We start from the raw sequence: 13,024 nt of genomic DNA on the forward strand, positions 1-13,024 counted from the left end.
CACACACACACACACACACACACACACACACACACACACACACACACACACACACACACACACACACACACACACACACACACACACACACACACACACACACACACACACACACACACACACACACACACAGCGGAGTCCTAATCTGAGCTTTATTTAGCTGGTTCACCCTTCAAACTGGAGCAGGTTCCTCAGCTCCTTTTAACATTGTATTCTTCTTCCCGCTGGTCGTTGTGCTCCAGTAGTCAGAGTTTGGTTTTCTGTCTTGGTGTTGACACATGTGATGCAGGGAGCGGGGGTTCCTCCCCTTGATACTTTCTTAACATCAAACACTTAATTTTTTGCATTTTCTGCATCAATTTGTAATGGAAATGTCTTTATTCATGTGAAAGAAAACCTCAGGCGCCATGTGGCAATTGCAAATATAATTGAATATAATGCAGTGAGACTCTCAGGCATTATGTCCTGCTTTACAAATATGAATTTTCCTGTAGGTCTAAACTCATTTTATATGATCCTTTCTGAGTCAACATACATGTGGGCATGATTTACTCCTCCCTCCTCTTTCGCGCCTCGTCTTCGGAGAAGCAACCTCTTTAAATATGCATGTGGCACCTCTTCATTCATTCATTTTGATTCATCTATCGACCTCTGGACTGGAATAGTTTATGGGCTCCAGCAAGATATCTGTTCATGTTTTATAACTTTCTGCACACATTAAACACACATCCCACATATCGGAGTTCCCTGGGAAGTCCTCCCTGAATGCATGTCAGCTGCGGACCACATGATGACATCATCATCATCGATTGTAAAGATCAAAGAGGACGTCAAATAGCATCGACAAATGGCAGATAGCTTCGCTAATATTGTTTTATAAAAACAAATCCACCATGTTGAATTTAACAGCTTTAATAATAGAAGCACAAACTCAACAGGAACGTCGTCGACTGGGTCAGTGTTTCAATTACTCTCCTGTTTGTTACTCTAATAACACCCTCCTGCTTTTAATCCTAAACATACCATTCGGGACCGCTGGCCCGACTGAGTGCAATTCTTTTCATCTCAGTGTTGCGTGTGTGTGTGTGTGTGTGTGTGTGTGTGGTAGGTTCACATACAATTCATAACTCTCTGTGTCCTGATGCTGAACTGCCTTTGAAGCCCCAAAAGTGTCTCATCCAGCTTGTGTTAGGCATCATTTCAATTGACACATTGCACTCTACCACTGTTGCTTGGAATTGAGCACTTGCATGCGTGTTGGATGGGAACAGCTGTCAGGGGAGATAGCGATAGTGACTCACTCCTCTTCCCCTCACTTATCGCTTGCCTATTCCAGTCTTGCTCCTCTTATTGTGACCTCCAAGAGAGTCAAAATATTCTCTTCTTTCGCTCCTTTTTCCCCCGTTATCCTATCCACAGTGAGTGCACACATTATTGTCACTGATTTTTTATATTGTGGTCAGCGGTGTGCTTTGCACCTGTGGCACAGCTGGAAACTGAGTTGTATTGGGATGGAAACAGTACGTGTATGCGCTGTGTGCTCATGACAGAGAGGTCGTACTGTTAAACCGTCCCTGATACGGAAATCTGAATCTGTGTGCAGGAGGTGTAGCATTTCTGCAAAGTAATAAATTAAATATGGAAACAGCCTCAGAGGCTTCTGTTTTTTTGTTGTTGCTTGAGCTTACTTTAGAGGAGAATGAAAAGCAACATATTCATCTTGGCTTGTTTGTCCAGGATAACACAACAAAGTCCAGGGCTTATTTTGCTGCTATTGTGTTAATTTAGTTAATGAGGAGACGTCAACTAGTGTTAGCATCGTCTAGAAGAGCCCGCACCGAGTGTAGAAAGGGACTTAGGGGGATTTTAAGAGTGTAATTCAGTTAGAAAAAGTATAATTTGTTTGTAATTGGATTGGATTTTGCCCGGGTAATCCCTTTGAGGTTTTAAATGTATTTGTTTCCCATGCAGCAAAAGAAAAGCAGCATTTAACCAGGATTTGTAAGTCACAATTTTATAAAATAAGATATATTATCATCTTGAAAGAAACCCGGTATTTATTGAGCTTAAACGCCTCATCAGTCAGCAGCAACCTGGAGTGAGATTTCACTGTAGAGGATAAGGCCAACTCCACAGGAGCTTTAGACGGTTCCACGGACACATCCAGACAATAACACTTTGCTCAAACTTTCCATTTGAGAGAGAAATCCTTTTCACAAAGAGGCTCAAATCTGGAACTGAATAACTTTCTAGTCTGCTGACACCATTATTCCTCCACTTGGTGAATTCTCCGGCCAGGTTGATACAGAGTCCGACCTGTGATGTCTGCAGCTGCACAGAATGGAGCTGGAGGCGGGCCTCCTGGACCGTTGGTGCATCCTAAAGATGCATTTTACGGAGAGGCACACTATTCATGTGAGATTAATAAGCGGGGCATTGCTATCCATAAAGTCGGTGTCTTGTTCACGGTGATTTGAGCGGCTATACTTCTTGAATTGGTTCATGGTGTGCTTCCTTTACTTTAATTTAACAGGCTTGGTCCCTGCAGCCGGAAAATTAAAACATAAATTGCAGTTTATAATTTCTTATGGTTCCTCCCTAAATAATCATTTGAAAACATCATGTGGCGCGTTAGAAACAGGAACGATGATATGCACGGACATTCATTCTACAACAAAAACTGGGAAAACACAGTGTGGTGTCAAATCTTCATCATTCTTATTTTAGGAGAGAACTTCTAGAATATGCTCACCGCGTGTTACAAACGGACATGTTTTCTCAGAGCAACAATGTGCCGAATGGCACTATGAAGTGGAGATCACATGCTTCTCAATGAAGCATACATTCTACCCAAAGTGCCAAAACCGGACATTTTTTATCTGGAATAACCGGAACCGGAAGTGGCCAAACCGGAAGTAGTTTAACCGGAAACAAACATGACATTACATGTCATTTAGCTTTCATCCAAATCGACTTACAATCATGTTACATTTATACACCGTAGACGCAGATACAGGGAGCAATTCAGGGTTAAGTGTCTTGCTCAAGGACACATCGACTAGGGCGGGGATTTAACCTACAACCCCCTGATTGAAAGACGGACCTGCTACCCACTGACCCACAGTCGCCCGAACCAAATCAAACCACAAACCAATCATATTGATATTAATAATCTTCTGGAATTAATACAAGAACTACATGAAAAATAGAAAGCCTGAAGGCAACACACACGCATCGGTCCTTCCTGAGGAAGTCTTCGCGACGCGTGACTCATTTTTGGTCTTTCGTGATACACTTTCAGCAGGACCGACGGAGGTGTGCTGGTGCCTCGTGACAAAATGACTGTGTGAGTGGCATCAATAGGAAGCCTGTTCTCACAAGGCTGACCCCAAGAACATTAAGACTCTTTCTCGTTCCTGCTCGCCGAACCTGGAACATCTGACGATCTCATGCCGTCCATTCTACCTTCCCCGGGAGTTCAGCTCGGTCATCACCACAGCCGTCTACATACCACCACAAGCGGACACCGACGTAGCACTATCGGACCTACATGATGTGTTATGTCGGCATCAGAACAAGTATCCCGACGCGGCTGTGGTGGTGGCTGGGACTTTAACAAGGCAAACCTAAAAAAAGTCATGCCGAACTTTCACCAGCACATTACGTGTGCTACCAGAGGGGAAAGAACGTTGGACCACTGCTATACGCCATTCAAGAGAGGCTACAAGGCTGTCTCTCTCCCTCCGTTAGGGAAATCAGACCATGCCGCCATTTTTCTGCTTCCGGAGTATAAACAAAGGATCGCGCGGGAAGCGGTAGTGACGAGGAACGTAATGCGGTGGTCTGACCAATCAGAGGCTGAGCTACAGGACGCTCTGAGTATCGTTGACTGGGACATGATCCAATCCAGTTCCAGTGACGTCAGCGAGTTTTGAAGTAGCAATGAGCCTCATAGCAACGCTTAACGGACACCATCGTCCCCACGGTAAAAGTTAGGGTCTTTCCTAATCAAAAGCCGTGGGTTGATAGATCCATCCGTGAAGCTGTGAACGCCCGTGCTGCTGCCTATAACTCCGGTCTTGTATCCGGCAACATGGACGAGTACAAGGCAGCGGTCTATGGACTGAGGAGGGCGGTGAAGGACGCCAAAAGAAGGTACCGAGACAGAGTGGAATCACAGATGGAGCAGCGCGACACCAGGCGCCTATGGCAGGGGCTACGGACTATCACAAACTACCAGAGCAAACCCCGCAATGGTGAGTGCCGGCGCATCCCTAGCGGACGACCTGAACTCATTTTATGCACGGTTTGAGGCTAGCAACAACAGCGCTAGCTCGAACAACAACACCGTTAGCGGGTGAGTTCTACCGCTGGGGATGAACACACACTCTCTGTGACCGAGCACAGTGTGAGGAGGGCTCTGTTGAGGGTGAACACCAGGAAAGCTGCAGGTCCAGATGGCATATCTGGGCGGTACTGAAGACCTGTGCTAACCAGCTAGCTCCAGTGTTCACCACAATATTCAACCTCTCCTGGCTGAGTCCGAGGTCCCGCCTGCTTCAAGAGATCCACTATTGTCCCTGTGCCCAAGAATGCTTCTCCAGCATGTATGAATGACTACCGACCGGTGGCCCTCACCTCGGTGGTCATGAAATGCTTGAGAGGCTGATAAAGGACTACATCTGCGCCTTCCTCCCTTCCTCCATGGACCCGCTGCAGTTTGCTTATCGCCCAAACAGATCCACGGATGATGCTGTCTCCCAGGTACTGCACACTCTCTCATCTGGACAGCCAGAGGGGGCTATGTGAGACTGCTGTTCATTGATTATAGTTCAGCTTTCAACACCATAGTCCCTCCAGACTGGCGGCAAGCTGATTGAGCTGGGACTGAACACCCCCTGTGTGCTTGGATCCTGGACTTCCTGACCGCCAGGCCACAGGTGGTCAGGGTGGGCAGACACACCTCAAATCCCTCACCCTGAACACAGGATCCCCCAGGGTTGCGTCCTCAGCCCCTACTGTACTCCCTGTACACACATGACTGTGTGGCCAGGTTCAACTCAATACCATCATCAAGTTTGCGGATGACACAGTGGTGGTGGGCCTGATCTCCGACAACGACGAAGGCCTACCTGGAGGAAGTTGCTGATCTGTCACTCTGGTGCCAGGACAACAGCCTCATCATGAATGTCACCAAAACTAAGGAGCTGATTGTGGACTTTAGGAAGGTACAACAACAGAGGACGATCACCACTGGGGATTACGGGACTACTGTGGAGAGGGTGAGCGGTATAAATACCTGGGAGTCCACATCACCGAGGATCTGACATGGTCAACAAACACAGACACTCTGGTGAGAAAGGCAAGGCAGCGCCTCTACCACCTCAGGCAGCTGAGGAAATTTAAAGTTTCCCAGAGGATCCTTCAGTCCTTCTACTCTGGAGCTGTAGAGAGCGTCCTGACAGGAAGCATCACAGCCTGGTTTGCAACTGCTCCGCTCAGGACAGGAAGGCTCTGCAGAGAGTAGTGCGTTGGCTGCGCACTATTGGAACTACACTCCCACCCTGCAGGACTTGTACACCAGGAGGTGCAGAACCAGAGCCGCAGGATCATGAAGGATCCTCACCACCCCAACAACAGACTGTTTCAGCTGCTGCGGTCAGGCAGGCGCCTCCGTAGTCACGCTGCAAGAACAGAGAGACTGAGACGGAGTTTCTTTCCTCAGGCCATCAGGATTGTGAACTCCGACCTCACCAGGACCCCCACATAGACCCACACAACTGCCCCTCTTAGGCACACACACACACACACACACACACACACACACACACACACACTTACTGTAAATATTGTGTTGTTTGTTGTTTTTTATTTGTAAATAGTGTGTACTTGTTGCCCTTGCACATTCCTGCTGAGCATTGCCACTTTCATTTCACTGCACACCCTGTGTGTGTATGTGACAAATAAAACATCTTGAATCTTGAAATCTTGAATCTTGAAATCATTGACCGCAGCTCATCTAAATACAGAAACCTGCACTTGTGGGAGCAAAAAAAAGCTGAATCCCGGTCAAGTCATTCTTGCATGACCTATGAGACATGCGCCCAAGACTGGATGGCAAAATCCCGAAGCTAATTTGCTTAGCTTCAGTAATGTGACATCCTCCCGACTGAAATGGAATATGTGGGAGAGATTTGATCAGAAGGCGTCTGTGGCCTCAGACGCAAAGTTGTAGAATGATTTATAGAGCTTTGAAGGACCGTTGACCTCCACCCTCACCCACGCTGTTCGACCTGTGGGTGGAGGACGAGGGAGACGTGCACCCATTATGGCCCAAGCTAAACACCTCTAAACCGATGATAACCGACCGCCAGCCACTGTCACATGTGTTTCTACATCATAACAGAGGAGTAACTGGTTGTGGCAAATCACATTTGATATTGTCCACAGCAATTACCTCACAATCAGACCAAAGCACACACACATAAATTCAATTCAGTTTATTTGTATAGCCCAATTTCACAAATTACAAATTTGTCTCGGAGTGCTTTACAATCTGTACACATAGACATCCCTGCCCCAAAACCTCGCATCGGATCAGGAAAAACTCCCAAATAACCCCTCAGGGGAAAAAAAGGGAATAACACACACACATACGCAAACTCCACGTGCTCCTCTTCCCGATTATCCCGCTGTAGATGTGTTTTTACCTTTCGCTTCACTAACACTAATGACCCACAATGGCAGACGAGTGGCTCATCACGTCTGAGTGCACACAGGGTACGGATGGACTCGCATGTTCATACACACACACACACACACACATCCATCCACCCACGCATGTGTACACAAACACCCCGCCACGCGCAAACCACGTCCATCTAGTGTGTATTTATATTGGCAGCCTGCTGTGCCGGTTCCTCCCGGGCTCCTGTGCCCGCCAGGGGCCTCTGAAGCCGCTGTGCTGTTGTCTAATGAGCAGAGGCTCTCCCTCAGACTCGTCCCCAGTCCATCCGCTCCCGTCGGCGGTTGTGCGTCGGCGGTTGTGCGTCGGCAGACGTGCAGCTCTGCGTCCCGAGGCTAATTGCTGCTCCTCGGCCGAGTCTCTCTTCGCCCCGCTCTCATCGACTCCCCGGACTTCAGGGGGATTTCCCAAAGGCACCTGAAGACAAACAAACCCGGGCGGACAATCGATAACGGATGCAAGAGTTACCGCTGAGTGCATTCGCTGATTACGATTCCACTGGAATGTGTGTGTGTGCGTGTGCGTGTGTGTGTGTGTGTGTGTGTGTGTGAGTGTGTGAGGGTGTTTGCTGATTGTCTCAACTCCTTCAGTGCAAACTGGAATCTTCAGCCAGTCCCTAAGTGCCTGTTTATGTGATTTGGATTAAGAGTATCAGACTTCAGAGGCATCTTCACAACAACAGCACATTAATGCGCGCAGGTAATTACTCCCACAACAGGGGAGGGGAGGTGGTGTCTGGGCCTGAATGTGACACCTGAGCTAACTCTCACAGAGATAACACGATTTGCTATTACAAGTTTGCGTAGGTGTAGTTTCTAGAAGTTTCTCTTTTGCACACAAACCATTAAACGGCTATTTAAACTCCGGTACATCAGCGTAATGTAATGAAAAAGAGAAAAACACACCCCAAACCGGATAACAATTTACCATCAAGTTAAATTAGGTGTTATTATATTTATTTTTTACATTTGTATTCTTTGTAATCCTCCTATTAATTATTGTAATAAATGGCCAGAATTTCTCTATCCCAAAGTATAATAACATAGACCAGTATTATCTCCGATGTAGATGAAATAAATGTCAAAGCAGCGTATACATATATACATACGGTATATATACAGTATATACAATGTATACATACGGTATATATATATATATACAACGTATACATATGGTATATATATATATATACAACATATACATACGGTATCTATATACATATATACATACGGTATCTATATACATATATACATACGGTATATATATACAACGGCGAGCGATGCTGTGCGTTAGCGTCGCCTCTCCTCTGCTCCCTCTCTCCAGCCCTCCCCTCCCTCTCCTCCCACTCTCCAGCCCTCCCCTCCCTCTCCTCCCTCTCTCCAGCCCTCCCCTCCCTCTCCTCCCCCTCTCCAGCCCTCCCCTCCCTCTGCTCCCCCTCTCCAGCCCTCCCCTCCTCTCCTCCCCCTCTCCAGCCCTCCCCTCCCTCTGCTCCCCTTCTCACTGGGCTCACGTTTGCTTCTCGTCTCCAGTCCGCCTGACTCACAATCACGATCTTGACCGAGCGCGGGGGCAAAGGTCAAGGTCTCCTGGACAAATATGGCCTCAAAGCAATCAAGCCCCTCTGCGCTGACGGCGTGCGCTCTTGGTCTCTGTCGCCCTCTCTCCATATTGTTTCCCCTCCCTGTTCCGTCTCTGTGTTTACCCGCGGGCGGGTGGGAGGGGAGGGGATGTTTGTCAGTGGAGGATTGGCGGCACAGAGTCTCTGCCCCTTCTTTGAAGTCTCGGCTCTGACCGGCGGCCGGGCGAGGGCTGGGGACTTGAAAGCACTGAGCGCCACTGCCTGGGTGACATTTCAGCTCAGACCAGCGTGACCCAGCAGGAGGTGTGTGTGTGTGTGTGTGTGTGTGTGTGTGTGTGTGTGTGTGTGTGTGTGTGTGTGTGTGTGGACAACAGAGTGTCTCCTTATGGCTTCAGCTGTCCTCGAGGACCGCTGGCGGCCGGGGGCTGTTTGCCTCCACACCAAAGGGATTACCTTCCATTACATAAAACAACAGAATCACCCATTCAACCGCTCCCCCCTCTCTCAACACGAGTGCCATTGGGAGGCGGAGCTACGGCTCACGCCTCTGTTAGAAATCCACACTCCGTGGCCGTCTAGGGCGAACCAACATCGCAAAAAGCCGCGGCTGCATGCAACCTTTCATGTGGTTTTGAGAACAGAGGCGAGGCTCAAGGGCAGCCGGCTTTGGGTCAGCTGTTCTTTGCCATGCAGTGTGCCTGAGTGGCTTTCCTCTGATGGCTTCACACACACTTTAATGTGTCACACAGTACCCACACACACTCAGCTAAACAACATCAAAGCTGGCCCGTGGCCCGGATCTGGACGAATGTCTTAATCTACCACCTGTGTGTGTGTGTGTGTGTGTGTGTGTGTGTGTGTGTGTGTGTGTGCGCGCCCTTTTGTCTGTCCTGTAAATGGTGTAAACAGGTGTTAACATGTCAGCCCACAAGATGCCACATGCCGCTGTGTCATGATCTCCTGAACAGCTGTCCCCCCCCCCCCCAACATTGTGTGCGTGGGTGTCTGTGGGTGAGCGTGCGTAAATATGTGTTTATAAATGGCTGCAAGAGGAGCTTAAGCCCGAGATATTGTGCTAAACCAAGGGCAAACTAAGAGAAAGGACAAAGAATAAAACAAAGTTTAATGGCAGTAACTGATTTCCTGGAAAACATGAGGATTTCCATCTGCCGTATCTCTGCCGTGGGACTGTCTGCAAACAATAATCTAATATATATTCCAACAAATGACCTTGAGCACAGAACAGAACCTCCCTTTGTCTTCGTCTGTCTCTCTGGATTAAAGACGCAACTAGTAATCCCTGACGTGTGAATGACGCTCCGTGTCCTCAGGTGGAGGTGGAGAAGCTGGACTACCACCACTACCTGCCTCTGTTCTTCGACGGCCTGTGTGAGACCGCTCATCCCTACGAGTTCTTCGCCCGCCAGGGAGTCCACGACCTGCTGGACCACGGAGGGCCCAAGATCCAGCCCGTCATTCCCCAGCTCATCATCCCCATCAAGAGTGAGTCGGAGTCTCAGTTTACAGAACCACAGCGCACCTCCCGTTCCCGAGCGACCGCGCGTGTGTGGTGATGTCATTGTGTGGTGATGTCATTGCGTGGTGATGTCATTGCGTGGTGATGTCATTGTGTGGTGATGTCATTGCGTGGTGATGTCATTGTGTGGTGATGTCATTGCGTGGTGATGTCATTGCGTGGTGATGTCATTGCGTGGTGATGTCATTGCGTGGTGATGTCATTGTGTGGTGATGTCATTGTGTGGTGATGTCATTACGTGGTGATGTCATTGCGTGGTGATGTCATTGCGTGGTGATGTCATTGCGTGGTGATGTCATTGCGTGGTGATGTCATTGCGTGGTGATGTCATTGCGTGGTGATGTCATTACGTGGTGATGTCATTGCGTGGTGATGTCATTACGTGGTGATGTCATTACGTAGTGATGTCATTGTGTGGTGATGTCATTACGTGGTGATGTCATTGTGTGGTGATGTCATTGCGTGGTGATGTCATTGCGTGGTGATGTCATTGCGTGGTGATGTCATTGCGTGGTGATGTCATTGCGTGGTGATGTCATTGCGTAGTGATGTCATTGCGTGGTGATGTCATTGTGTGGTGATGTCATTGTGTGGTGATGTCATTGCATGGTGATGTCATTGCGTGGTGATGTCATTACGTGGTAATGTCATTACGTGGTGATGTCATTGCGTGGTGATGTCATTACGTAGTGATGTCATTGCGTGGTGATGTCATTGCGTGGTGATGTCATTGCGTGGTGATGTCATTGCGTGGTGATGTCATTGCGTGGTGATGTCATTGCGTGGTGATGTCATTGTGTGGTGATGTCATTGCGTGGTGATGTCATTGTGTGGTGATGTCATTGCGTGGTGATGTCATTGCGTGGTGATGTCATTGCGTGGTGATGTCATTGCGTGGTGATGTCATTGCGTGGTGATGTCATTGTGTAGTGATGTCATTGTGTGGTGATGTCATTGCGTGGTGATGTCATTGCGTGGTTGTCATTGTGTGGTGATGTCATTGTCTTATTCATTTAGATCCGTTTTTACAAACCTTTCTCGCACTAAACATTATTAATATTATGTTATGAGCAGCTGACAGCCCGGTAATCCTCTCACTTACTGCTTTGATGACAGCATCATTACGTTTATTCTTTGCCGATCTCAGACGAACCCAAAGTCTAGAGGACATTCTCCGTTGTTTACGGTGTCGCCAGCTGGAGCCTCAAATACATCAGAACATAATAAGTCACGCAGTTTTTAATTAACGGCCGAGTGCAGTTGGTCTGAAACCTGATTCACGTGACATTAGCACAAAGAGAGTCCTTTGCCTTTTTTTACAAATTGACCTTGCTAGAAAATATGTGAGAATACATTATAAATATGAAATGATTTTTAAAAATAAATGTTAGCATGCATCTATATCTTAATTCAATGTCCATGATTTTGTAATAATTACAGACGACACCCTCAAACCTCTTTCGGACAATAATGCAGATTGAATCGAGTTCAATCAAAATAGCAGAACATACGTTACCAGTGATACTTCACCTGTGTGTCACTCTTGCGCTCCAACAGATTCTAACATCACCAGACAACCGGTCCTCTGACAAGTCCTAATTTGGTTCCGCAGTCGTACGGTTCCTATTATTACATCAGCCCTCAGGGTGAAGCGTCCTTGTTTTTGCCTTCCTGGAAGAGGTGGGCTCTGGAAGCACGCCTGATAATCCGCCGTGTGTGTGCAACGTGGTGACGACCTACATTTAACTGTTATCGGGTTGGGCCTCCTTACCTTTCCACACGGAAACATTTCCACGCTCACACTCTCACACTCTCACACTCTCGCAAGTTTGGCAGATGGAGACGGGCGTAAAGGTCACGTCTCCGGTTCGAGAAGTCTGTGACTGCTCCTTACTGAAATCAGAATGTAGGCGGGCGGTAAAGGTTCCCTGTGGGGCGAACACGAGGGGGCTCAAGGTACGGAGAAGGAAGAGGAATGCAGAGTGGATCTTTTGTTGGAATATTTCAGCACACTCGCACCGACACACACTCACACACACACACACACACACACACGTGCACTGTCTTTTGTTCGGCGCCGATGCCAAGTGGAGTGTCAGTTTCAAAGTGGGAGCCTTTAAGTGGCGCCCAGTGAGCCTGGGATAGTGTTCATGTCATGGGCAGTTGGCTGCTGGTGTGTATGTGTATATTAGTGTGTGAGTGTGTGTGTGTCTTCTTTGTTCGTGTGTGTGTGTTGGACGTCTGTGGAGGCAGAGCGGCGTCGCGGGGACGCGGTGACAGACCGACCCTGGCACAAAGTCATCACGCGCCGCGCCGCTCGGAGCCCCTCCTGTAAAGTCGTTACTCATCTCACAGCGTCACATATCTGGTTTTGAGTTCCTTACTTATTTATTACCTGTGATAATCTAATGCTCCAGTCTAAATGACGTGCTTGTGTGAAATGTATCAAGTTAATTTAGATTTTCAATTAAATTCAATTCAGTTTACTTGTTTTGCCCATTTTCACAAATTACAAATTCCCCTCAGAGTGCTTTACAATCTGTACACATAGACATCCCTGACCTTTGACCTTTGACCTCACATGGGATCAGGAACAACTCCCAAACAACCCTTCAGGGGGAAGAAGGTCAGACCCCTTGAGGAGAGAACAGAGGAGGATCCCTCTCCAGGATGGACAGATGTCATAGATGTCATGTGACCAGAAGGAATCATGACACACTAATTAAAACACAGGAACAACACAATGAATACCACAGAGTGTGTGAATAGTTGGTAGTCGGCATATTCCACCATCCAGACCTCCACCATCCATCAGGCAGATGGAGGTAGAGAGGAGGAGTGGGCGGAGTCTCAGCAGTGGGCGGAGTCTCAGCAGGGCCATGGCGTAGTTGGTAGTAGTCATATTCCACGCTCCAGACCTCGATGGTCCATCAGGCAGATTTGATCATTATCAGAGCACATATTCACGGATAGTTTGGATAATGGGATGGCCTCATGTCCATTTGTCCGTCCTCTTCACACACAGCTTGTCCTGATGCCCAGAGCGACCGGGACACTTAGTTTATAAATTCGAACCTGTCAGCAGTTTTGGTCATTTGTCTGGGTGAGGCCAGACTAGAGGTGATGCTTATGCTGCTCATGAAAACACCCACTTTGCACTGAT

At 47.9% G+C, this 13,024-nt stretch overlaps 1 protein-coding gene and 1 long non-coding RNA gene across 3 annotated transcripts in view; one reads left to right on the top strand and one right to left on the bottom strand.

Annotated features, from left to right (window-relative positions):
• Nucleotides 1-13,024, top strand: part of pacrg (PARK2 co-regulated) — a 134,949-nt gene that overhangs the window by 61,161 nt on the left and 60,764 nt on the right. Inside the window, exon 3 of the mRNA XM_056426588.1 lies at nucleotides 9,656-9,827. Within this exon, the coding sequence (XP_056282563.1) occupies nucleotides 9,656-9,827 (172 nt within the window). The remainder of the gene's footprint in view (nucleotides 1-9,655; nucleotides 9,828-13,024) is intronic.
• On the bottom strand, nucleotides 6,486-11,401 carry LOC130201535 (uncharacterized). 2 transcript variants are annotated; one of them, XR_008833208.1, is made up of 2 exons: nucleotides 10,964-11,401; nucleotides 6,486-7,162 (listed from the first exon to the last, which is right to left on the bottom strand). It is a non-coding gene; the product is annotated as an uncharacterized LOC130201535 (long non-coding RNA). The 2 variants fall into 2 exon arrangements; XR_008833209.1 differs by lacking the exon at nucleotides 10,964-11,401 and adding an exon at nucleotides 8,256-8,624.

The sequence above is a fragment of the Pseudoliparis swirei genome, chromosome 11 (genome assembly GCF_029220125.1).
Source record: "Pseudoliparis swirei isolate HS2019 ecotype Mariana Trench chromosome 11, NWPU_hadal_v1, whole genome shotgun sequence".
NCBI classification, from domain to species: domain Eukaryota; kingdom Metazoa; phylum Chordata; class Actinopteri; order Perciformes; family Liparidae; genus Pseudoliparis; species Pseudoliparis swirei.